Source organism: Podarcis gaigeae (genome assembly GCF_964106915.1).
Source record: "Podarcis gaigeae genome assembly, chromosome: 2".
NCBI classification, from domain to species: Eukaryota; Metazoa; Chordata; class Lepidosauria; order Squamata; family Lacertidae; genus Podarcis; species Podarcis gaigeae.
In genome coordinates this window covers 33,311,822-33,336,355 of record NC_139679.1, presented here as the reverse complement: position 1 = coordinate 33,336,355, position 24,534 = coordinate 33,311,822, and the positions used below count along the sequence as shown (strand labels likewise).

The window sequence follows — 24,534 nt, the reverse complement described above, 5'->3', positions numbered from 1 at the left end:
AGTCCTGTTTCCTAATAGCCACCTGGTTGCCACTGTGAGAAGAAGGCTACTAGACTAGATGGGTCACTGGTCTGATCCAGCAGGCTCTTCTTATGTTCTTAACATAGCCATGGGGCCAACAAATATGTAGGAGGCTTCAAAGCTAAGCCTGCCATTCATTTCCTCAAAATAAAATAAGTTGTGTCCCATGGTAATTGCCATCACCTTTCTCTCTTTCCCCATAAACCTGCCCAATCCCTTAACTGACAAATAGCAAATGAACTGAATGTAACATTTACCTGCTGACGGTGGTCCAATTAGAACAGCCATCGCCTCCATCAGGAGAACTAAACCAATGGCACTGGAAAACTTCTGTGTGCCAACAATAGCCATGAGAACTTCAAACTGAAGAGCACCAACCATTCCATAGGAAATGCCAAAGAAAATGCAGAAGACCACCAGTCCATCATAATTGTAGGCCATGGACCCCATGAGATCAGTAAAACCATTAAAGAGCATAGAAAAGCTAAAGAGGTAGACACAACGGGGCCTAACCCACTTCAAGCCAGCCACTATTCCACAAATGGGCCGAGCAAAGATATCAATCATTCCAAGAATGGTCAGAAGTAAAGCTGATTTGCCGTCTGGGTTCTTCATATCCTTAGCATAGCTCACCACAAAGACCGGGGGCACAAATAAGCCCAGCACCATGATGGATGCAGCTACTGTATAGATTACGAAGCCACGATCTCTGAAGACACTGAAATCCAGTAGCTTTTTCTTGACTTGCTTCTCAGGGGCTGCTTGGGAAGCGTCAGGTTTTTTAGGAGCCTCCAACGGTCTCATCAGAGCCCCACAAACACAGCAGTTCAAAAGCAACCCCCCCAAGATGAGAAATCCTCCTCGCCATCCATACTCATACTGTAGTTGCTGCCCCAAGGGGGAAAGAGCACAAAGAAACACAGGGCTTCCAGCTGCAGCCAACCCATTGGCCAAAGGTCGCTTTTTGCTAAAGTAGCGATTCAGCATGATGAGCGACGGCTGGAAATTGAGCGCCAGGCCCAGTCCTGAAACAGAACAGATGCCAGAGTTTAAATCAGGAACGACATTCAGCATATATAACAGGAGTGCTCTATACTGCAGGTGAGCAATTCACAGCTCAAGATACAACAATAGCCCAGGTACGGTTTGGGGTACGGCCAAAGACATCAGCATATCTTTAAGGGCTGCATGCTCTTGTCCAAACCTGTGCAGGAAGACCAGCCTCATATAACCAATATAACCAGCCTCATATAGCCAATATGTTTAAGTCTAATTAATGTATGAAAGGGTTAATACCATAGAGTAAGCTATCCTGCCAGGCTTAGCTGGGTCACTTCCTTTATCTTGGAAGGAAATGGGTAATCAAGCCTATTGTTGCCCCTCAGTCTACTAGAGAACCCCCAAAGAGATGTGAGCGGGTTGTTCCAGCTCAACCACATGGCTCTCACCAAGTACTCCTGAATTCCTATACCAAGAATATAGGAACTTTTACCACTTTGGAACTAAGCTAAGTTTTACCACCTGTGCAACTTTTCTGAATGCTGTATGGAAAAGCACATCAAGCTGTCCTTTGGAGAGTTTGTAAGTAAAACATTTTTAAGTTACCAAAAGTGTGGTCTTTTTCTCTGCTGGGGAAGTGGGAAACTTTGGAAGGAATTTAAAACGGCACATTTTAAGGTTTTACAGTCTATATTTCCATGAAACATGGAAACGCCTGGATCAAGTCTGGTAAGACTCACTGCATCTTGATTTCTTTTTTTTCCTTTTTTATTGGCTTAAAAAAGAAAAAAAAATACAGACAGCAAAACAAAGAAGTCTAAATTAACATTGCCTTCTACCAATAAGAAATAATAATAACTGTTACAATAATGAATACTAAAAGTACCTTTACTTCCCCTTTTAAACTTCTATTCTGGTTACAATATATTACTATTCTATAAGAATCTGTTATATCCTTTGCTGTCCCATGTATTATTTTATTTCCCAAATTCAATCTAACCTTCCCCTCCTCCCCACTGCTTCCCTTCACCTGTGTGAGATCTTCCCATCATAATATATATATTTTTTCTAGTTGCTTTGATAAAATAGAGTAACTTGAAAACTGTTAAATTATAATTACTTCTTTTGCCCTTACACGCTTAACACTGCATGGGAAACTATAACCTGCTCATGCCTGGACTAGCTCTTTTCACACATACAGAACCAGTCTTGCTTTGTGCCTATTTTAAGGGAAAGAAGTAGTCCGTTTTCTAACCCACCAAAAAAAAAGTAACCATAGTAATCACATAAATATATGAGAGATCTCATTTGATTTCATTTGATTGATGCTTATCAATCACAGATACACTTATGGGAATGAGGGCACCCCCATCCTTTTTATTATGCATTTATGATTATTTGTGTTCATGATGGTGTTGGGACACCTATACACAATCCCTCTTTCCATACTGTTTCCACCAACAAAATTTGAGGGCGGGCATACCTCTTTATTTTCAATCAGTGCATGTTCTGTAATTTCCTGCCGAAAAGTGTTCCATGTTTCCCATCCCCATTCCTATCTTGTTGCGCCATAGTGCAAGGGTAGTGCTCCAGACAACAATAATGCAACAACATTGGGGAATCGTTGCTGAACAACAAATAAAACAGAATGATGTGTGGACAGTCTAGTATACAGTGGTACCTCGGGTTAAGTACTTAATTCGTTCCAGAGGCCCGTTCTTAACCTGAAACTGTTCTTAACCTGAAGCACCACTTTAACTAATGGGACCTCCTGCTGCTGTTGCACCACTGGAGCACAATTTTTGTTCTCATCCTGAAGCAAAGTTCTTAACCCGAGGTACTATTTCTGGGTTAGCGGAGTCTGTAACCTGAAACTTATGTAACCCGAGGTACCACTGTAGATCCATCACTAATACACTGCTGCATTGATGCAATCTTGCAGAACCCACCTGCAAAAACAAATCCAGTTTGGAAGGGCCCTACAACCAGCAACAGACTCACGCTTGCAGCTACGTGTGGATAGTTGTGAGCAAGGCACCTCACTGACCTGGCAGAGGAACCAAGAATGGTAACTGATGTTTGACTGCAAGGAAGTGAGAAGACGCCTGAGGCCAGTCAACAAAGAGAATGCATATGGTAAAAGGAGTGCTTTAGAAAATGTCAGGAAGTGGTAGACAGAAAGGGCGTTGTGAATGAGAGACCTACTTTACACCAGTGCATGCAATGTGAAACTGTACCATTTAAGAATGCCATTAAGGGATCATACACATCTCCCCACAAATACAAAACAAGCACATCAAAGAGATGCTGTACCACATGCCCCCACCCTCAATTGTCTCACCATCTCTCACAAGCTATTGCAACCAGTAGCATAGCTACATGTAACACAGTCACAAAGAACCACTGGCTGGTTCTTTGACACTGGCACTTACCGGTAATGACACCAGCGGTAAGGTAGACCTGTATTATATTAGTGGAGTAGGAAGCAGTGATCATCCCCAATGAAGCAAACAGGCCTCCAACCAGCATAACAGGACGACAGCCAAACCGATTGACACACATACTGCACAGGGGCCCTGAGCAAAAGAGAGAATGGGTAAGATGTTTACTTCCCAGATCATTAATATATCTATCAGTTGCAGTTTGTATTTCTTCTCATAAGGCCCACCCAGATTCAGTTGTCTGAAGACCTTGAGTCTGAAGACGTCAGATTCCATTTCCCATCTCCTTTTCATCTGACAAAGGCTCTAGATTGCTGTTGCCTACCCAACACATCTGGAGGATTCGAGAACGTTAGCTTTCTTTTTTTTTTTAATGTGTACAAGATATTGTTGGCCTTCACGTTTCCATTATAAACCGCACCCACCTGCCCCACCCCTGGCACCATTTGTGATACCAGGGATGGAGCAGGTACCAATGTAACTACCAAGGAACTATTGGGTGTTTAAAGCAAGCTCCTGATGGTTCCTTTGCTGTAGGTCAGTGTGAGTTCAAGCCCAATGGATCAATGTGAGTTCAAGCCTGTCTGTGAGTTTAAGCCCAGTGGACCTGTTGTGCAACCAAGTTCCCCTTGGAGAATTTAATTCTGTGGCTGACCCCTGCAGAAAGCAGGCTTGAACTCACTGCCCATGACATAAGGTGAGTACCATGTGGGTTATCACACCCACCTGCCAAAGTTGTCCCATCTGGCCCCAAAAGGTTCTCTACTCTATTTTAGATCATATTCAGAGAGCTTTTTCCAGTTCTGCTGCCGCCTGAGCCACGACAGGTGATCACTAGGAAAGGAGCCTTTTCAGTGTGGCACCCCAGCATTAGAACCTGGCACCTACATGGATGGTTTCCCAGCACTTGGAATAGATCTTATTACTATTTTGAACTTTTTGACTTGTGCTAGTCTGCCAACCTAGCAGTTCGAAAGCACATCAAAGTGCAAGCTGATAAATAGGTACCACTCTGGTGGGAAGGTAAATGCCGTTTCCATGCGCTGCTCTGGTTCGCCAGAAGTGGCTTAGTCATGCTGGCCACATGACCCAGAAGCTGTACGCCGGCTCCCTCAGCCAATAAAGCGAGATGAGCACCAGAACCCCAGAGTCTGTCACAACTGGACCTAATGGTCAGGGGTCCCTTCACCTTCAGTCTGTTTTATTCCGACTAGTGTATTTTAATGCTGCCTTTATAGACTTGCTTATTTTTAATGCCCTTGTTTTCTTGGTTTGGGGAACAAACTATTTTATTGTAAAAGCCACGCTTTATAATATATATAAAATAAAATAGAGTAATATGTTTCTTTCATGTATTTATTACCCCAGTTTTAGAATGTTGTAAGTACTTACCTGTTCCATAAAGCATAGCCAACAGAATGGAGGAGATCCACGCGGTGTCACTGTATCCAACACCAAACTCCCGGATAAGCTCTTTAAAGAAGACGCTCATGGCCTTTGGGAAGGCATAGGAGAATCCCGTGATGACAAAGCACCCAAAGAGAACAGCCCAGCCCCAGCCGCCATCTGGGGCTTTAACTCCGCTAGGACCATCGTCAACCACCACAGCTCCCATGATGAGATTTTATCTGTTTCCTAAGACATAAAAGAAATGTATTTAAATATTCCATCAGTACCATAAGATATGATCAGCTCAGTCTTGGTTATGCAATGAATACTTTTAATACAGTAGGGTCCATAAAAGTTGACTTCCTATGGAAGGCAAGGCTAGCTTTTTAGATCAAGTGGTCTCTTATGCAGAAGAAGGTCTGCCCTATTCCCAGTAGTGGTGACTGGTGCCCATTGGGATCAGTAGGGTGGAAGGCAGGGAGATCAACAGACAGAGCCAACTTGCTGAGTTCTATAAGGCCAGCACTGAGACTAAGGTAGAGGAAGCTCTGACAAGCAGTGAACAACCCTTGGACTGGTTGCAAGTAAGGAGACAGACAAGTGGGGGCTAGCTGATGGCAGACTGAAGTTGATGGGACAGTGACCCATTCTCCCTAGTGGACCAGCCCCCACTATCTACCAGTTATTATTGCATTAACATCTGTATAGCTGTGTACTTGGAGAGTGGAGCAGAAAGTGGGAGGTCCTTTTTGAGCAGGATTTGCAGAAGACAGAAATGGGATATTTATAGAATTGTAGAGTTGGAAGGGACGCAGATGGCACTGTGGTCTAAACCACTGAGTCTCTTGGGCTTGCCAATCAGAAGGTCGGCGGTTCAAATTCCCGCGGCGGGGTGAGCTCCCGTTGCTCAGTCCCAGCTCCTGCCAACTTAGCAGCTCGAAAGTACGCCAAAGTGCAAGTAGATAAATAGGTACCACTACGGCGGGAAGGTAAATGGTGTTTCCATGCGCTGCTCTGGTTTCGGTGTTCCGTTGCGCCAGAAGCGGCTTAGTCATGCTGGCCACATGACCAGGAAAAACTGTGGACAAACACCAGCTCCCTTGGCCTGTAAAGTGAGATGAGTGCCGCAACCACAGAATCATCTGTGACTAGACTTAAGTGTCAGGGGTCCTTTACCTTTTAGAGTTGGAAGGGACCCTGAGGATCATCTAGTAGTCCAACCCCATGCAATGCAGGAATATGGAGCTGTCCAGTATGGGGAGCAAACCTGCAACCTTGACATTATCAGCACCACGCTCTAACTGACCAAGCTGTCCTTGTTGTTTTAATATTCTATCTATCTATCTGATGCAGTAAGTGTTGGGATGTGTTTCTCCTATGAATAGATCTTCCAAAGGACAACTTCCACCTGGCTTCACCCAATTCATTTTGGATGAATACTACATAGCAGAGTCGTTTCTTAAACCAGCGACAACTGTAAATGTCAGCATGCAAAATGTTTATGAATATAGTACCATTAGAGCAGAGAGCTGTGCCCTATTCAGAAGTTATACTCATGTGTAAAACCGCTGCAAGTACAGAGCTGCACATAGTCTCCCCGCTCCCCATATGGGCATTCTGTGAAGGCAGACATTCTCACTGTATGTGAGGGCTTCTTGGCACAGGCCTGCTCACACATTGGTCTTACATACAACCGTGACATCTATCTATCAATCATTTATTACATGGTCACAGACCTGTTAAACTGTAAGGTTCAAATACTGTAATGCTTTGGTTGTTTGATTTTGTTGATATTTTTCCAATCATTAAATATGTGGATAAATTTATATACCCACATTTACAAATAGTGGCAAATTTAACACTCCCCGACCTATTTGTTTAGGCAGAATTTTCCAGGCTCGTAAGATTCATTGAGGGCTCTGTTTTTTTTTTATTTATTGATACTTTGCTGAATGTTTTAATGGATTCTCCTTTCAATCAATGTCTTTCTTTGTATTCCTGATTATAATGCTTTATATAGTAAAATAATAATAATTATTCAAGGGAATAAAGAACTACACAACTTTGATAAGACGTCTGAAAGCAGACGTCTGTGCCAGGAAGTTTTCAATGTTTGACATTTTATTGTGTTTTTATATGTGCTGGAAGTCACCCAGAGTGGCTGGGGAAACCCAGTTAGATGGGCAGGGTAGAAATAATAAATTGTTGCTGTTGTTGTTGTTACTTTTATTATTAAGATTTCCCTTTCCTTTTAAAAATGATTTTATTGTATTTAATGTACAGTGGTACCTTGGGTTAAGTACTTAATTCATTCCGGAGGTCCGTTCTTAACCTGAAACTGTTCTTAACCTGAAGCACCACTTTAGCTAATGGGGCCTCCTGCTGCCGCTGCGCCGCCGGAGCACGATTTCTGTTCTCATCCTGAAGCAAAGTTCTTAACCCGAGGTACTATTTCTGGGTTAGCAGAGTCTGTAACCTGAAGCGTATGTAACCTGAAGTGTATGTAACCCGAGGTACCACTGTAAACTGTTTAAGGATCTCACATATTAAGCAGCACATAAACATCATTAATAAAATAAATTAATACATATATTGTTAATTCTGTTTCTTTTGTTTAATGAATTTATCCAGAACAGATTAACTTTCTGTTTGGCTAATGGCAAAAATCACTTAAAAGTTCCCAGCTTCAGAAGGGTCAGGAGCTCAGCGGTTGTGCTGCTTTGTATGCATAAGGTCCACAGCATCTCCAGTTTAAAGGATCAAGTAGCAAATGATTTGGAAGACCTTTCTCTTTCTGAGAGGCTGGAGAGCTGCTGCCAGCCAAATCCAAGAATACTGGACTAGATAAACAAATAGTCTGATTAGGTACAAGATACTGTAGCTTCCTATGTCCCTACATGCTACCAGTCCCCACATGCTACCAGTCAAGGAACAAAGGCAGTGGATTCAGTTATTTGCTGCATTAAATATGTCTATCTCTAAGCAATACCTACTGCTTGCAAGACAATGGCCATGAAATTATTACATGCTATATGATTCATTTGACCCTGCAAGAGCTGCAAATGAAGTCACTTGATGTCTAGACGGCTGGGTGATGAGTATGTGATCATTCAGAGTCCTTTCTGTGACATTTAGGCCCAGGGCTGCACAATTTACAAGAAACAATCTCACGGTCAAGCTCCAGAAATAAACCTGGCAGAGCCTTCCAGAGCAGATCTATTGCATGAAGCTGCTCTTTCAGGAGGAAAACATCCAAATGCTTTTCCTTCATCATCTCTGCTGGAGAAGATTCGGTTACAACAAATACACAGGCTGTCTTGAGCTGCATAAAGTTAGAACATGAAACCGGCATGAAAGCAACACTCCGATTATAAATGGCACGATTTGAAGAATGAGGCGACATGTTCCATGTGCCCAGGGAGACTTTGGGCCTTGAACAGCAAAACAGTCACCTTTCCATAAAAAAAATGAAGGAATGCTGAAGATGCCCACATTTTGGTAAGTGTCATTATTGTGCTGTAAGGCTTGCTGTTTTATTACTGCAACAAGAAGAGTGAAAATTCTTTTCCCCAGTATCATGCAGATCCTTACCCAATCTACAATGAAACCACATTTTCTGGCACTGATGTATGACTTCCTATACGTACTCCTAACATATATCCTCCGCGTCTCCGCTAGTGAACTTACAGTAAGGGTTATCTGAGGTCCCTCTCTTAACTGCCCAACAGAGTTTATGCTCTTGTCAATCAAATATCCATCAGCAAAATGTCTAAGTAGGCAGATGGGCTATTAAATCAATCAGTGTTTAACAGCAGTATGGTGGGGTTTTTTTCTAGAAAAAAGGGTTGGATTTGAACCATCACTCACTATCACAAGAAGCTGAAAAATAAAAGTACTAATAAGGGAACAAATGCCTAAGTCCACCATCTGAGTTATTGCTTTAGTAAAGTGGGAGGGAGAAAAAGCAAGTTTTCTCAGAAAGAAGCCCCTGGCTTTCTCACATGTACCGCCTGTCTGCCAATTAAATTGTTTGGCAATTCATCATGGTATTGCTCCTGAACTGTAGCTGCAAAAGCCAGCGCTACATAATGCTTTTATCAGGTTTTGTTTGTATATGCAAGAGTACCAGGTAATTTGCTTGCTATCTGGCATGGATGCACTTTCCAGGGACAGCAAATCTATATCTGAATCTAAATATATATTAGCTCCAGACAGCTTCAGTAAAGATAAACAAAAGCACTCAGTACCCATAAGCCATCGGGTCTTGCTGCAGGAGACCTTTATGAAAATCCTTTCCCCTTTCCTCTCAAAAGCAGATATGGTATTGAAGGAGATAAGCTATTCTGTCCCCATAGAAACTTGCATCCATCCATGCAAACACCTACTCACAGCCAGCTGCTCATTCTTCTCCTGCACCGTTCTGCCTGGCAGCAACTCAGGCAGAAACCCAGCTAACAAACTTCCCTATGTACATAGCATATGAAGAAGACTTGGCATTCATCATCACATCAGTCATTCATCGGTGACAGGGTTCTCTCCATCCCCCATCCTGAGCCCTTTCTCACTTCCAAAATGCAGCCATCTGCCTGCCAAGCGAAATGACTTAAGGCAGTGGCTCCCAACCTCTTTGCCCACCCCCCAGCCCCGCAGACCACTACAAAATCGCTGTGGGCCTCAGCAGATCACTGAAAGATTTTTCTGTCTTTTGTGGTAATGGTGTTGTGCTTTGCTATGGGCTGCTTTTACTTCCTACTCTATATTACAATTTAAATTCTGTGGAATTTAAATTGTAATGCAATAAAACACAACAAATAAAATAAGAAACAAAAATGGAATTAATTAATGAATAATGTGGACACACCATGGACCACCTGAATGAAACCCTTTGGGAACTCCTGACTTAAGGGACTTCCTTCAACTGGATATTTTGCCATCCTATCCTCCATCCCCAGGAGTAATCTTCATCCCTGAAAATCCTCTAGCTAAAATATTTCTGAAGTACGACACTATCTGACTTCTAGCAATGCAGCAAGATGATAATCTGTATTCAACCACTGTGCATTGCTTTCTCTTGCACGCCTCTTCAGGTAAGCCAGCAGCTGATAGTTGGGTCATTGAGGGATAGTTGGGTCATCTCCTGCTCTCCCCCTTCATCTACACTTCATGCTGTTTAAATCACTGACTGTGAAAAGAAAGCACTGCCTTAGGGCTGCTTTAATGAATGCTTGGGAACATTTAAGGTAGTGGGATGTGCAACTGCCCTGTGTTTTGCAAGTGCTAACTGCAAAAAGCATGTTACATCATCCATTTTGAAAGAGTGGTTTCTAACTTTTTGCCGGTGTAGAGTCTTAACCTTTCAGGCCATAATGGCCTGGACCCAGGATTCATTAGGTATCACCTCATATATGCATAGACACACACAAACACACAGGTGCTTAGGGTCAGGAACGTATCTGGTACCTTCTATCCTATGGAACTTGCTATCTACTCAGTTTCCTTGATTCACAACTTTTATGAAAACATTAAAAGCCGGATAATTTCAGAGGGATTTAGGATCAGAGTCATTCGCGACTGGACTTAATTGTCAGGGGTCCCTTTACCTTTACCTATTTGTTCTTTAGTGTTCTGCTTTTTTTAATTGTACTGATAGTTGATTGTTCTGTTTTTCAATTTATTTAATTTTACATTAATTTATTGGGTGGAGGGTACCAGCTTTGCTCCTGAAAGTCAGGACATTTAGAGCTGGGTCTCCCCTAATTACCAGAGAGAGAGAGAACGAGAGAACGAACACACACACATGTGAGGTGATCCCTTGAGGGTCTGTTTTCAGCCAAAAGGGTACAATAAACATTTGAGAGATGGGGAAGCAGGAATGATCTGCTCACATCTGCTACAGTTGTGGGATTATAAATTTTCATTCACTGCTCTTCTTTTATCTGTTATATCAGGCATGTTTATCCGGTCGATCGTGATCTACCAGTCGATCATGGAGCGTGCCTGGTCAATCCTGGTCTATCATGTGTTCCTGAGTGATGGGCCCCCCCCCAATAAAAAAAATTAAAAAGTTCAACACCGTAGGTGATTTCTCCCAAAAAAAATCTCAGCAACTTTGTTGTTGTCTCCCCCAAAATAGCTCAGCAACTTTGGCCCCCCCCCCAAAAAAAAGCTCAACAACTTTGGTTAGTCCAATAGGTAGATCACTGCCCGGTTTTTTTATAGTGGGAGTAGATTGCAGTCTCTTGGGAATTGGACATCCCTGTGTTATATCAACCATCTTATCATTCAAAAACGTCCCTATTCCCCATCCTCCTTTGTTTCATCTTCAACTCAACTTCCAGGTTTTACCTTATAAAATGTGGATGTTCCTCCTTTCCTTCAAATCAGCTCATTTTCTCCTTCCTCATCTTCCAGCTCATTTTCTCCTCTGCCTACGAATAAGGTACTGAGGTTGCAATACAGTACCCAATGCCACTGAATTGAATGGGGCTTCTGAGCAGACAGTCTAAGATTGTGTGACAAATGTCCTCTACAGGAATAAGAATTGGTGTAATGTGTAACCAGAAACTCTGGCCTTTACCAGAATTGTCTACCTATAAATCCCTGCCCATTTCCCCCTTCAAATCACGCAACACTAATTTTCTACTGTGCATATCCTTGCCAAGACAATTATATGAGAGTTCATTAATTTGTGTGAGTTGTCTCTCATTTAACACATTAAATGAAAATGAATTATGAACTCCCATGTGGATTTCAGCAGAACACTGATGCCATTTTCCAATTAAGGCTAAGCCTATTCCTAGGAGAGTTTAATTCAAGAAAACACATTTTAAAAAAGGAATGACACATGGGATTTGCTTTAATCCAGAATGAAAGACATTCTCCTCCATTTTACTTTATTGTTCCCCATACAGATTCTGTCATGTCAAGTTGTTCTTTACAAGTGCCAAAAAAGAGACAATTCGCGATAAGCAATGGTGGCTCAAAATCTCACTGTAGAGGGGAACAGCTGTGTCCACTACCTGCCACTACAAGAGCCACTACTTTAATCAACGAAAGCTTCAGGGGTTGTAAAATTCAGAAAAGCCACCCAGGATTTTCCCAGACCTCGGAGGTGGGGAGCATATTTCTGGTGCCTGGAGATATAGAAACATCTTAACACGAGTGTGTGTAACATATGAATGGAAAAGCTGACTTCTGGTTTTTCCTCATTCATCCATTATATTTTGGTGGCCAGAATGTTGCTGCTGCACAGTACAATTAAAAAGCAAAGGGGGGGGGAATCTATTTAGAGATCTAAGTCCTAATGTATTCCCCAGACTATGCAGCTCCTTCAACAAGTCTGGCTTTTTGTTTTGTTTTGTTGTATTTTGCTTTTGGGTCCAGTACAACTCTTACAACCTATGCATGCTTAATTAAAATCCCAGCCATTATCATGGGACATGCTTCCAAGGAAGTGCGCACATATTGAGAATATTAAGGACAATAAGAAGAGCCCCGCTGGATCCGGCCAATGACCCATATAGCCTAGCACCTTGTTCTCACAATGGCCAACCAGGTGAGCAGCACATTAGTATCACACAAAGAGTGATCCGCAGTCTCTGCTAATCAGAGGGGTACCACATCCAGTACTGGAAGCAATACACAAAACCATCATGACTTGTAGCTCCTTGACAGCCTTATCCTATGCGGAAAATCTCTGTGCAGATTGTGCTGAGCAGGGGGCTTTAATTCCACTTTTATTGCACACACATCCCCAGGGTGTTCAGGTACCGCACATGCAATTTTTTTTCTCCCCGTTGTCTCTGTAAACAGGAGCAGGGACTGCCCCAAGGTCATGCAATGAGCTTTATGGTTGAGCAGAGATTTTAAACCTGCATCTGCCTGACCAATTTCAGCACTCCATCTCATAACGCCACCGCTGACTCTCCTGTACGTACTGCAGAGCTGTGGTGTTATTACGCAATAAAGCACGGCCATTTCAAAGCAAGCAGAGTTATGTAATGTTTGTGCTCTCTGCACAGTGACCAGCACGCTACTGGCACTGAAAGAATCTTCCAATAGAAAGAACAGGAGGGTTCTTTTAAAAGCATATTAATTCTAGTCTACTAGGTAAGAAAGAGTTACAGGTGCTGTACATTGACACTGAATGAGAGGGACTGGATTAATGTTAAAAAAAAAATCCTTCCAGTAGCACCTTAGAGACCAACTACGTTTGTTATTGGTATGAGCTTTCATCTGCATGCACACTTCCAACACGGCTACCTACCTGTAATGTACTAAGCATTAGCCTTGGCTGGAGGTTGTTTAATTGGACCTCATTTTTAAAGCAACTAGAATTTTATCTCCTCTATAACATCATATAGGGGACATCAGTGCCCACTTTGCACATGACCTTCAAAATTCCCAAAGGCCAGTCCTGCATGCAGGACTAGAGTCAGGGCTTGCTTACAGCGAAGCTCTACTAGCAGCTATTGTGAATGTCAGGACTATGTGCCTGTAAAGACATACAGGGATTATATTCCCCTGAAATAGTTGCCCTCATCCACTTGCAAATAGGGAGCTGGATTTGGGTCAAAAATGGGATTTCTAGGGTGGCTGGAGCACCTCTCATTTTAGAAAAGAATCACTGCTTTCCTTTAAGGACTTACCACTACACTGTGGTAAGTCCTTAAAGGCAAGCAGTGCTTCACAGTCCCACAGGATAGGAGGTAGACAACTTACCGAAGGCTTCACTGTGCCATTTAAATAACCACGTCTTGAGATACCTTAAACACCAACAAATATAGTGAGCCATAAAATATGTTGCTGTACTGTTATTCTACCTGTATTTTTCTTGATTGTCTATTTCATACCTAACTTTGTTTTGTTTAGATAAAACCGTTAAAATAAAATTTCGTGGACTAGTACAACTCACTTCATCTGATGCATTAAGTGCTCTCAGTTGCCATACGGATAAACACACACACACACAGGCACGTCGGGGAAACTTACACACCAAAGACCAAGCAGTGCAAGGGGTAAAGTCTGCATTTTTTAAATGCAAAGCTGCAAAGGCAGGAGTGCGGCATCTGGTAGCGGGAACCTCTTACGAGGATCACGGTGGATCCAAGAGAGCATCTGAGAGGAGGCGGCGCATCTGAGGGCGGAGGGGGCTCCGCTTGGAACGCGGTTCCAATGGGGCTTTGGCTCCACCCCGGAGCCTCCCCGCCCAGACCACGAGGGCTGCCGGCACAGGCTGGCTAGAGCACTTGGGGACGTCTTCCCGCATGCAGACGTGCAGGACGTGACAGAGGGGCAGACCGGAAGTGCCGGCTGCAATTACCAAGAAAGACACGCGCTCACCTCGTGGTTGAGCCGGGGAGAGAGAGAGCGGAGCACTTGCTCTAGTATAGTATTGCATTCCCTGTCGGGGAAAGCGCGCGTAGCCTCAGCCATCTGTAGAAGGGGGAAAAAAATCAACGCACACATTCTCCCTCGAAGCCGATTTTAAGATCGTTATCTCGATAGCGCAAAACCTGCTTCAGAACCAGCAAACACGCACGCAGATGCAACGCTTGGCAATATCTAATTCGGGTCAAGTTATAATTAACCAAACAAGAACAACTCTGTCCGATCATCAGCTATCTGCCGTTCCCAACCCCGGAGCCGTTAAGTGGTCACATAATAAGGCTTTTTAGAGGAGAAAAGTCGCGTGGGGGCGGGGGACGACTCCTCTCCCTCATCATAATCCAAGCACCATTGGCGATCTGCAGATCTGAAGGAAATCAAATTACGTATTCTGTTACCCCCTCTGGCTGTTAATATATTAAGGCGCCAGCCTCTGAAAGTTTAATGGCTTTGCAGCCAAGACGACCCACGCGCCTTTTTTTAATATCTGCTCTAGATGGCGTTTCCAACAAGAACACCGCCGTTATACATTTAAATGCTTTATAACCCTTATGATTCAATCCATTTATATGAAAGGAGGGAGAGAACTGAACTCACTGCTGTTAGGAGCCGAGCTCGATCTCTTAACGGGCTGAAGCAAATTCAGTGAGGACGCTTTTTAAATTCAGCCTCCCGGGCTCTTCAGTTTGGGTAGCGTAACGCGATGGATCAGATTGTCAGAATACAGAACACCCCCGAGCTCCATGGTCCATTCCACAGAATACATAGAAGGCGGCTTCCCAAACTGTCACCGGGCGTCTTATTTTTCAAACGTTGATCTGGCAACAGCGGTTGCCTAAGGTCATCTGCAGCCAACCCTGCCTCGCCTTTACTTCTTGTTGCAACTGCACCGACTAAGCGACCAATGGCTACTTTTAGAATATAATATTCCTCTTGGCGAGAGCTGCCCAAGGAGAGAGAGCGAGAGAGCGAGCACGTGCACAATAAAAGACCGGAAACAAGCACATTACTGCCTTGTGAGACGTTTTCACAAGCTTCCCACCCCTTTATTTCCCCAATTCTCCTTGCCTGCAATCTGAATATAAAACCTACACCTGCTGGAATATACACACAGTTTTTAAAAACAACAACAAATGTACGCCCTTTAGATCGCATATTAACATTTACAAGCAGCACTGTCCCTATGTATTTTAAAAAAGGCGTTCTTTTCAACGTTGGTTAAAAACACACAAACGCATATGCAGGCTGTACTCTTGACACCTCTCTGGGTTGATCATATTGTGGCGCTTGGCAAAGTAGTCGCATGTCCTGATCCAGCCAAGTAGCTTCCCCTCAGTCCTCATTCACACAAGCGCATATTTACAAACCAACACACAAATACAGGGTAACCTTACCAACCGAAAATGGAGGAAAAGCAGGCTCCAGAAGTGTGCTTCTGCTCCCCAGCCTGTTGCCTAGAAACAAAAGAAGGAACGAATGGGGATGGGATGTAGCGTTCACTTCAGGTTGACTCAGTTGTGAGTTGTTCCTGAGGGCGTGCTTGACATCCTGTCTCTCACTATACATTGGACCCGTAAATCACATGAAACAGCTCAGGCCTATTGCTTCCTCTTAAATCAAGTGCTCTCCCCATGTAGGTAGGAACAAAAGAAGTTGTGGCTTGAGTATGCAAAGTTGTTTGTTCACCCTCCTTTTTCTTGCCTTTGCAGTACTATATCAGGAAGTAAAACTATAACGCCCTGTTGCTGTTTTGCATCATTTGGGCCATTTTAATAAAATAAAGCAAATTCTTGATTACTATTTCTATCATAGCAAGTATCACCCGTGACTTTAACCTACATTGGCAATAAGATCCATAGCTAGATAACATGACTTCTTTAAAAGAAAAGAATGAAGAGCACAGGGAAGACAACAAAGGAAGTGCTGTAATCCTTTTTTGAAATAACTTATTGAAAATCTTTCCATATTTCGCTTAGACTTGTCAACAGGTTTCAATTATATCCTAGGTGATTATCCATTTTTTGTTCAAGTTTTTGTTCATGCTTATTCTGTGGCAGAATCTCAACAGCCAATTTCATATCACAGACTGACCCTCTCTGTTCTTTGTTGATAAGAAGTTAAAACCAATATGATACCATTAGCTTATAATATAAATATAATAATCTACACAGATCAATCACACTTGAAGTACAATTCTGGTCACCTCACTTGAAAAAGGATATTGTGGAGCTGGAAGATGTTCAGAAAAGGGCAAAAAATATCATCACGGAGTTGGAGCAACTCCTCTATGAAGCTGTTTAGAGAAAACTATATATGAGGAGATATGATAGCAGTGTGTAAATTATGCATGGTGTTCTGGTGTGCCATCTGGAGTGGGGCGAGGGTCCCCCCCATGAATTTTCAAGGAGGAGGCGTGCTTCCATCACATGGCCCCAGCCCTCTCAATTTCAGGGCAAGGTGGCATGTGTGATAGTGCTGAAAAAGTGGGTAAGGAAAAGTTCTTCTGGACCTCTCATAACTCTTGAACAGGGGTCAGCAAACTTTTTCAGCAGGGGGCCAGTCCACTGTCCCTCAGACCTTGTGGGTGGGCCAGACTATATTTTGAAAAGGAAAAAGGGGGGGGGGAATGAACGAATTCCTATGCCCCACAAATAACCCAGAGATGCATTTTAAATAAAAGGACACATTCTCCTCATGTAAAAACACGTTGATTCCCAGACCGTCCGCAGGCTGGATTTAGAAGGTGATTGGGCCGGATCCGGCCCCCAGGCCTTAGTTTGCCTGCCCATGCCTCTTGAACATGTGGGTAGCCGATGGTGCTGAATATTGGAAGATCCAAGATGGGCCAAAGGAAGCCCTTCTTCACACAATGAACAGTTAAACTATGGAATTTGCTCACACAAGAGGCAGTGATGGCCACCAACTTGGAAGACTTTAAAAGATTAGACAAATTCGAAAAGCAGACAAACGAACCATGACGACAATGTTCCAGCTCCACAGTCAGAGGCAGCAAGCCTCCATATGCCAGTCGATGGGAAACTGCAGGTGGGGGGCGGGGGAGGGAGTGCCGCTGTGATCAGGTTCTGCTTGCAAGCTTTTCATGGGCATCTACCTGAGCTGGCCACTGTGAGAACAGGATGCTGGGTTGGATAAGCCATTGGCCTGATCCAGCAGGCTCATTTTATGTCCTTAGTATAGAGCTACTCGATAACAAAAACAGAAGAAACAACATTAAGGGAGAAGACAAATATTAACTTATTTAGGGGCCACATCACTGAGGCTAGTGTAGACTTATTCCGATTGTTTTCTTTTTATAAGATCAGATGTAAGGTAAAGGGGTAAAGGGGACCCCTGACCATTAGGTCCAGTCGTGGCCGACTCTGGGGTCGCGGCGCTCATCTCGCTTTATTGGCCAAGGGAGCCAACGTACAGCTTCCGGGTCATGTGGCCAGCATGACTAAGCCGCTTCTGGCAAACCAGAGCAGTGCACGGAAACGCCGTTTACCTCCCCACCGGAGCAGTACCTATTTATCTACTTGCACTTTGATGTGCTTTCGAACTGCTAGGTTGGCAGGAGCAGGGACCGAGCAACAGGAGCTCACCCCGTCGCGGGGATTCGAACCGCCAACCTTCTGATCAGCAAGTCCTAGGCTCTGTGGTTTAACCCACAGCGCCACCCGCATCCCTAAGATCAGATGTAATCTTCCACAAATGAGCATTGTGGGGATGGGCTTCCGAACCTGCTCCCCACTAGTCTTTTTGTTGTTAAAAAATCCTCTCAAGTTGCTTTATGCCCTGCAGGGGGAATGATACAGGAGGCAAATTTGGGAAGGTAGTTCTAAGCAACAAAAAAACCACAACCCTACTTAAATGGAAAAGGGTTATCAAGTACCGGTACTTGCTGTTTCAACAACTTAAGAGGTTTGTTAGGGGCAAAATACTACGTGACACGATTCAGGAAGTCAGGCCACTGCTTGTTTCATATATTAACTTTCAGAACCCAGACACACCCACAATCACACTCACATATGTGCTTCTGGAGACACTCCCTAGCCTAAACTGCATATTTATCATGTATAAAATAAAACATTAGTTTGTACATTGAAGGTGACTCCTGCATGCAATGAAGTGCTAAAGAGTGGCTAACACAAATGTAACACTGATGGTTATATGTTTGTGTGTTTCTTTAGGGTTGTTATATTGGGTGTTCTGTTTGTGCTTAATAGGAAAAATCCAATTTGTTCAGGACTGCAGACTTAATTTCCCAAATGAGAAGTGGTCACTGCCTGCTAAACTAAGGAACAGAGTATTTATTTACCTTATTTTCAAAAGCTGGAGAATGCCAGAGGCGGGATATAGTTAATCTTCCAATGAAATAGCCCACGGCTTTCAGCTACAGCCCATCACCACTCAGTAGAGAATGGTGTCCCACTGCCAGTGTCAAAATACAATTCTGACTACCAGTCTTAGTCAGCGTTTGTTCATGGAATGGAGGAAGATACAGTGGTGCCTCGCAAGACGAAATGAATCCGTTCCGTGAGGCTCTTCATATAGCGGTTTTTTCGTCTTGCGAAGCAAGCCCGTTGACAGCTTAGCGGATTAGCGCTATTAGCGGTTTAGCGGCTTTTAGCGGATCAGCTGATAAGCGGCCTATCAGCGGATCAGCTGATAAGTGGCTTAGGGCTTAGAAAAAGGGGGGGAGGGGAAAAACCCCACAGGAACTCGCAAGACATGTTCGTCTTGCGAAGCAAGCCCATAGGGAAATTCGTTTTGCGAAACGCCTCCAAAACGGAAAACCCTTTCGTCTAGCGGGTTTTCCGTCTTGCGGGGCACCACTGTACTATCTTGTCCTTAGTCTCAGGTAACAAAAGATGTGGCTTCCTTACTGCTATACTTCTGCTATGAACCCAAGGTGGAGAACCTGTGGCCTTCTGGATGCGGTTGACTAAAACTCTCCTTGCTTAGCTAGTGTGGGTTTTAGTAATATTTTGCAGATTTAAATTAATATTGCATGGCTTTATTGGGTTTTTAAAAATTCTTTTGTGAATTACTCCATGTGACACATTGTCTAGTGTTTTCTGAAACTTATGCTTTAAATGCGGTCTCTCTTTTTTAAGAATAAGTAAAAAAGAATCACCCCTAGCCAACATGACCAATAGTTAGGGATGAGGGGAGCTGCAGTTCGACAACATATTGTGGGCCACAGATGAGGTTTCCCACTTCTGAGGTAGACATTTCATCACTTAACTTGGTTATTTTGGGGGGGAGTGTCCTGTTGTCAGACTTTTATAGTAATCAAGGTGTCTGGAAATATATGTGTACCAATTCCCCCCCCTTTTTTGTTGTTGTTTATGGGATATCCCAGTTATGGGATAACTGTGCCCTGGGATTGAATAAAACCTGTGGAAGGGTGAATAGATACATAGTTTTCACCTTTTAGTGTACAAAATGCCTTGCAAGTCTTTTCTAATATTGGGTGACATCCAATGATGTCTGCCAACTTCTACAATGGAAATTTGCTTGCACAATGGGACTTCTGGTTTCTCTCTGCCAGCTTCCCCCAAAATCTGCTCTGTAGTGTCCCCCAACTCCAGATTATGCAGGTGCAGGGAGGAGGAGAGGAAGGAGAAGCTCTGTTGCCCACTCTTGCTACGCTGGATTCACAAAAAGGACCATAGCATATGCTAGGATGAAACACAGTAACTCTTCCTCACCATGCTGAGGAGCAATTCAAACTGAGGGCTCACAGGCCCAAGCCCATTGTAATAACACTGGTCTCTCCACTATAACTTGATGCTATCTGCTACTCTGTGTGACATTCACTTGACCACGGCACTGCTAATTTGTGAGCTTCACTTCCTGATTAGCAAAACCGACTTTCCACTACAACATTTCCACAATTAATTCTAATTCAAACTGAAATCTGTGTAGAGAGGGGGGAAATACATTTGGTCCATCTCCTACAGAGGCATTATTTGGCGGCTTTGTATTCTGAGGCCAGAGCCTGGTCCACCTCTGCAGGGACATCACTTCATAGATGTCAAAAGAAACCTTTGTCTCTGCCACTGGTGACCTTTCTTATTTACCAGAGGTTAATCCTCCCCTGCTCCACTTCCATCCTCTTTCAACATCCCCCTTCTCTTGAAGCAAACATGTGGTTCTTCTGCCATCCCCCGCCCTGCAATCTGCCCTTTTGGTCCTGTTTGATAACAGGTTCCATCAACCTACTACTCAAATCTCCTCAGTTGCTTCCTTCTCTTTCGCTTACTATTCACAGCATATCCTCAGGCTTTTACTGAGTGATATTTACACACACACACACACACACACACACATATATGAAATTTTCTCCGTGCTGAAAAGCAATCCACACACAGAATCTCAATCAAAAAGTTATATTTATGGGGGTGCTAAAAGGGAATGACTTAACAAAATGTCCCAGTGGCTTCCTGGCTTAGCTAAGATTCATGCTAAAGAGGTATGGGTTTCATCAGCAGGTGGGTTAGGGAGGCAGACTGGGAACCCTGTGTACACTGCATTGTGTTCCAAGATGGAGGAAAGGTGGAGTGCAATGTACTAATCAATACAATGCAGAAATAATTTTTGTTAATTTAAATATTGATAATGGAGTATGCCACAAGCAGAAAGAGAAGACAACCAAAGCACTACGTGGAAAGAGATTGTGGGGGAAGGAATATGTGTACCTAGATCAATTCAGGTGTTTCAAGCAACAAGTACACTGTCACATGGTGCAGAACCTCAGGTGCTTCCGGAAGAGTAAGCAATTACCAGGAGGGTGGGGAAATAGAGATTCCTCCATATCTCAACATGAATTAGTTAGGCCTTGGAAGGCCAGTTGGTACACCACCCGTTCCAGATCTAGACCTGCAGCACATGAAACTGGAGAGTCATTCCCAGTGTCTGATTCTCCTCTGCCTCCTCCCCAACTCCAAAATTCCTTCTCCTGGAAACTTGCCAAAGCCGAGCTGTAGGAATCATTCTAAGATTCCCCTGCGTTCCAGAAAATTACTCTGTGTGTGATTGATTCACTGCAATTAGAGGGGGAGTTGCAGTTAGCAATAACATTTTTTTTAACCTGCCCCAAGCCCTTGGGATGAGGTAGGATGTACATGGAATAAACTGAATTATTAAATAATTAAGCAAGGAATCATTAGTTCAGCCTCATCCCAAGGAGATCACTTCTGCAATTAAAATATGGGTTTGAAATGTACCATGACACTTTTCTTTTATCACATTGGCATAGGTAAAGCTAAAGGGACCCCTGACTGTTAGGTCCAGTCGCGAACGACTCTGGGGTTGCAGCACTCATCTTGCTTTACTGGCCGAGAGAGCTGGTGTTTGTCCGCAGACAGCTTCCGGGTCATATGGCCAGCCTGACAAAGCCACTTCTGGTGAACCAGAGCAGCACACTGAAGCACCATTTACCTTCCTGCTGGAGTGGTACCTATTTATCTACTTGCACTTTGATGTGCTTTCAAACTGCTAGGTTGGCAGGAGCAGGGACCGAGCAACGGGAGCTCACCCCATCGCAGGGATTCGAACCGCCGAAGTTCTGATCGGCAAGCCCTAGGCTCTGTGGTTTAGACCACAGCGCCACCCGCATCCCATCACATTGGTATAGTATAGTGAAATAAATTAATGACATATATTTACAAACTGTATATCCTGATAGTGTCAACAAATGAAATAAATGCACATGCACACATGTTCTGGACCACTAAACCACCTGCAATGTAAAGAATGGGGCTTGTGTGGCAAGGAAGGCAGCTAGGCTCCCTGGGCAGATCATCACTGCCAACACCCATCAAGACTCCTCAGCTCTTAACTTGAGTATGAAATGCAAAGCCCCTTCATGACCACCCAGCCCAAAAGGCTTTTTTTTTAATTATTAAAGCAATTTAGCACTTTATTCAACTGCTCTCCTTTCTTTCGTGAGAAAGAAGTAGAGTAACCAATCATTGCAATGACTAAAAAACATTCCAATTGTTCTTTTAAAAAAAACCACCCGGTACCATCTGGTATGGGGTGTGTTTTATACTATATGCAGATGATGCTTAACTACCAGGATTGCAAATCTCAAAATTCAGCCTGGAACTGAAAACCAGGCAGTGTCCTCCTTGCTGGCTTCATGCATAATTGCCTGCAGGCTTTTCTGCTCCGGTGGACACATTGGGGGTGGGGGGAGGCTGTTTCCTAGCAGTTGAGTGCACAGATCCATCAGATAGGCCAGAAAGCCATTATTTGTGTTACTAGCTTTGCACTTTTTTCATTGAAAGCATCCAAAAAAAGGAAGCTGCTGTTTGCTACTGTGCAGGAGTCATCGTGACTATATATCCAACGTACTAAAAACTCATGCCTTCAGCTCTAGAGAGTAAGAATTCAGCCCCTTGTGCCCCAAACTGGCAATACAAAGGTCATTTAATACCTCCATTTAATTGCTCCCGTCCTACGAATCTCCATGCCAGATGAATAAAGGCCCACATGTCCGTGATCACTCTGAGCTTACCGGATTGTGCCACTTACGAAGCTCAAGTTACTCACGTGCACAAATGTTTGCATAGCATTGATCAGAGCTGAAGTCATGGGGAGAACCGAATACTCCCTGGGAGAAGATCTACTGATGGCGGTGTCATTTTACAGCCAGAGTAGAACTGCACTTTAGATGATGCCACAAGCTATGTAAGTCTACCTCTTGAGAATTTCCCCTCCAGAAAAAGCAGCCTGTGTTATATACTGTACGGGGAATGGAAGTTGGGAAACCACATTAACAGCCCCAAACCCAGCAGGTCCTAGCTACCTACTAGACCCTTCCTCATGCTGTCAAACCACTTTGGTGGTTTGGCAAACTGCTTAGAGAATGTTTTGAGTATTAAAGTAGTATAATATATAAATGAAAAGCAAGAACACTGCAGTACCAGCTTCATAACTGATTCAGTGTAGCGTAATGGTTAAAATGTTGGACTGGGACCTGGGAGACCAAGGTTCAAATCCCCATTCAGCCATCTGGGTGACCTTGGGGGAGGGAAGGAGGGATATAAATGTGATAAATAAATAATAAATCTACAGCTTCACATTTTTACTGTCATTTTATTTAGAGTTATTCTCCTTTCTATTATTATTTATTGTTATCATTATAGTTGACAGGAAAGCTTAGTAAATTGTTGATCTATAGTGTTTGTAAAGGGCTCAGAAATACGTTAGTTAACCCAAACACCAAATTTGGCTTCCTACTGGGTCCTCGGATTGCTGTTCCACAACCCCATCATAGTAAATATACACATTTATTTTGAAATATAAATACCTTTCGCTACAGTGGGCTTTCCAAATGAATAATGGAGGATGTAGCCACAGCACTACCTAATTACTGTCATATACAGCTAAAAAAATCAATCTGATGCCACCAGTACTTCAAATAGAAAAAGAAAAGAGTATAAACACAGATGTCAGACTTGATATTGCTTAATAGAGAAATGTCGCTGTCACAATTCAAGACAAGAACCAGTCAAACAGTACAGGCAGATATAAGCAGCTTCGCCTTTATGTTCTTTACAATTTCGTATTTTTTAAAATTAACATACCAAAGCAAAAAAGCAGCAAAATAAGAAAGAAGTACAATCATGCCCATATCATTTGTTTACAACATCTATGCCCAGGGAGGCGCAGTATTTCAATTCCAAGCAAATGCCCTAGATCCGTCAAAAAACATTGGATTAAATTAGATCAGTAACTGGGCACTGGCCAGAGGAGCCAATCAGGCCCAAGCTGACTACAGAGATGGGCTGAGATTGATTCCTACAGATAAATGAAATTTAAGGGAATCATTTACCATAGCCGGGACTGTGTGTACAGAGAAAAAGCACCTTGGAATCTTATCCAAGGATCTGGCATGGATACAAGTGCAGGTGAGCGGAGGACCATCTAAACACCAGAACCACACACCAAGCAGAACGTCATCTAGAACCAGAACTCCTTTTCAAATGGCACAGTTCAGGTTGGAAACAACAGCACAGAGCAGAGTACCTCTGAGGGACAAAAGCCTCCTCACACAGCCCACCTGGATCATCTGGGAGTGGGGAAATGGGTTTCAGGGTAAGCCTTCCAAGTCTCTTGCTGATTTGAGCCGGATAATCTCTGACCCGAGAGATTAAACGTTACCCATCTTCCCGTTGCCCAGCCTCTCCCCTGATAAACAGGCGCGCGCGAGGTTTGCTTCTTGTTTCCTAGCCCAGTTCCTTCCCTCCCTGTCTGTCATCCCTTCACGAGCGTTTAAATCCCA

General features: G+C 43.5%; 3 protein-coding genes across 8 annotated transcripts in view; 1 reads left to right on the top strand and 2 right to left on the bottom strand.

The window, feature by feature from the left end:
- The window catches only part of MBTD1 (mbt domain containing 1), a 119,694-nt gene extending 105,499 nt beyond the window's left edge, over window positions 1-14,195 (bottom strand). The window contains exon 1 of the mRNA XM_083727973.1: window positions 14,185-14,195. The gene's annotated coding sequence lies outside the window, so the exon portion shown is untranslated. The remainder of the gene's footprint in view (window positions 1-14,184) is intronic.
- The window catches only part of SLC16A3 (solute carrier family 16 member 3), a 31,553-nt gene that overhangs the window by 5,626 nt on the left and 1,393 nt on the right, over window positions 1-24,534 (bottom strand). The window contains exons 2-5 of one of the 5 annotated variants that reach the window (XM_083728025.1): window positions 15,632-15,691; window positions 4,854-5,096; window positions 3,453-3,596; window positions 279-1,046 (exon numbers count right to left, since the gene is read on the bottom strand). In XM_083728025.1, coding sequence (XP_083584151.1) covers window positions 279-1,046; window positions 3,453-3,596; window positions 4,854-5,076 — 1,135 coding nt within the window. In that variant the 5' untranslated portion in view covers window positions 5,077-5,096; window positions 15,632-15,691. Of the gene's footprint in view, window positions 1-278; window positions 1,047-3,452; window positions 3,597-4,853; window positions 5,097-14,192; window positions 14,793-14,834; window positions 15,575-15,631; window positions 15,814-24,534 lie in introns of those variants that run through there. The other 4 variants (XM_083728024.1, XM_083728026.1, XM_083728027.1 and 1 more) reach the window with 4 other exon arrangements.
- CCDC57 (coiled-coil domain containing 57) overlaps window positions 24,221-24,534 on the top strand; it is a 65,468-nt gene continuing 65,154 nt past the window's right edge. For both annotated transcript variants that reach the window (XM_083727948.1, XM_083727953.1), the window contains exon 1: window positions 24,221-24,347. In XM_083727948.1, coding sequence (XP_083584074.1) covers window positions 24,236-24,347 — 112 coding nt within the window. In that variant the 5' untranslated portion in view covers window positions 24,221-24,235. The remainder of the gene's footprint in view (window positions 24,348-24,534) is intronic.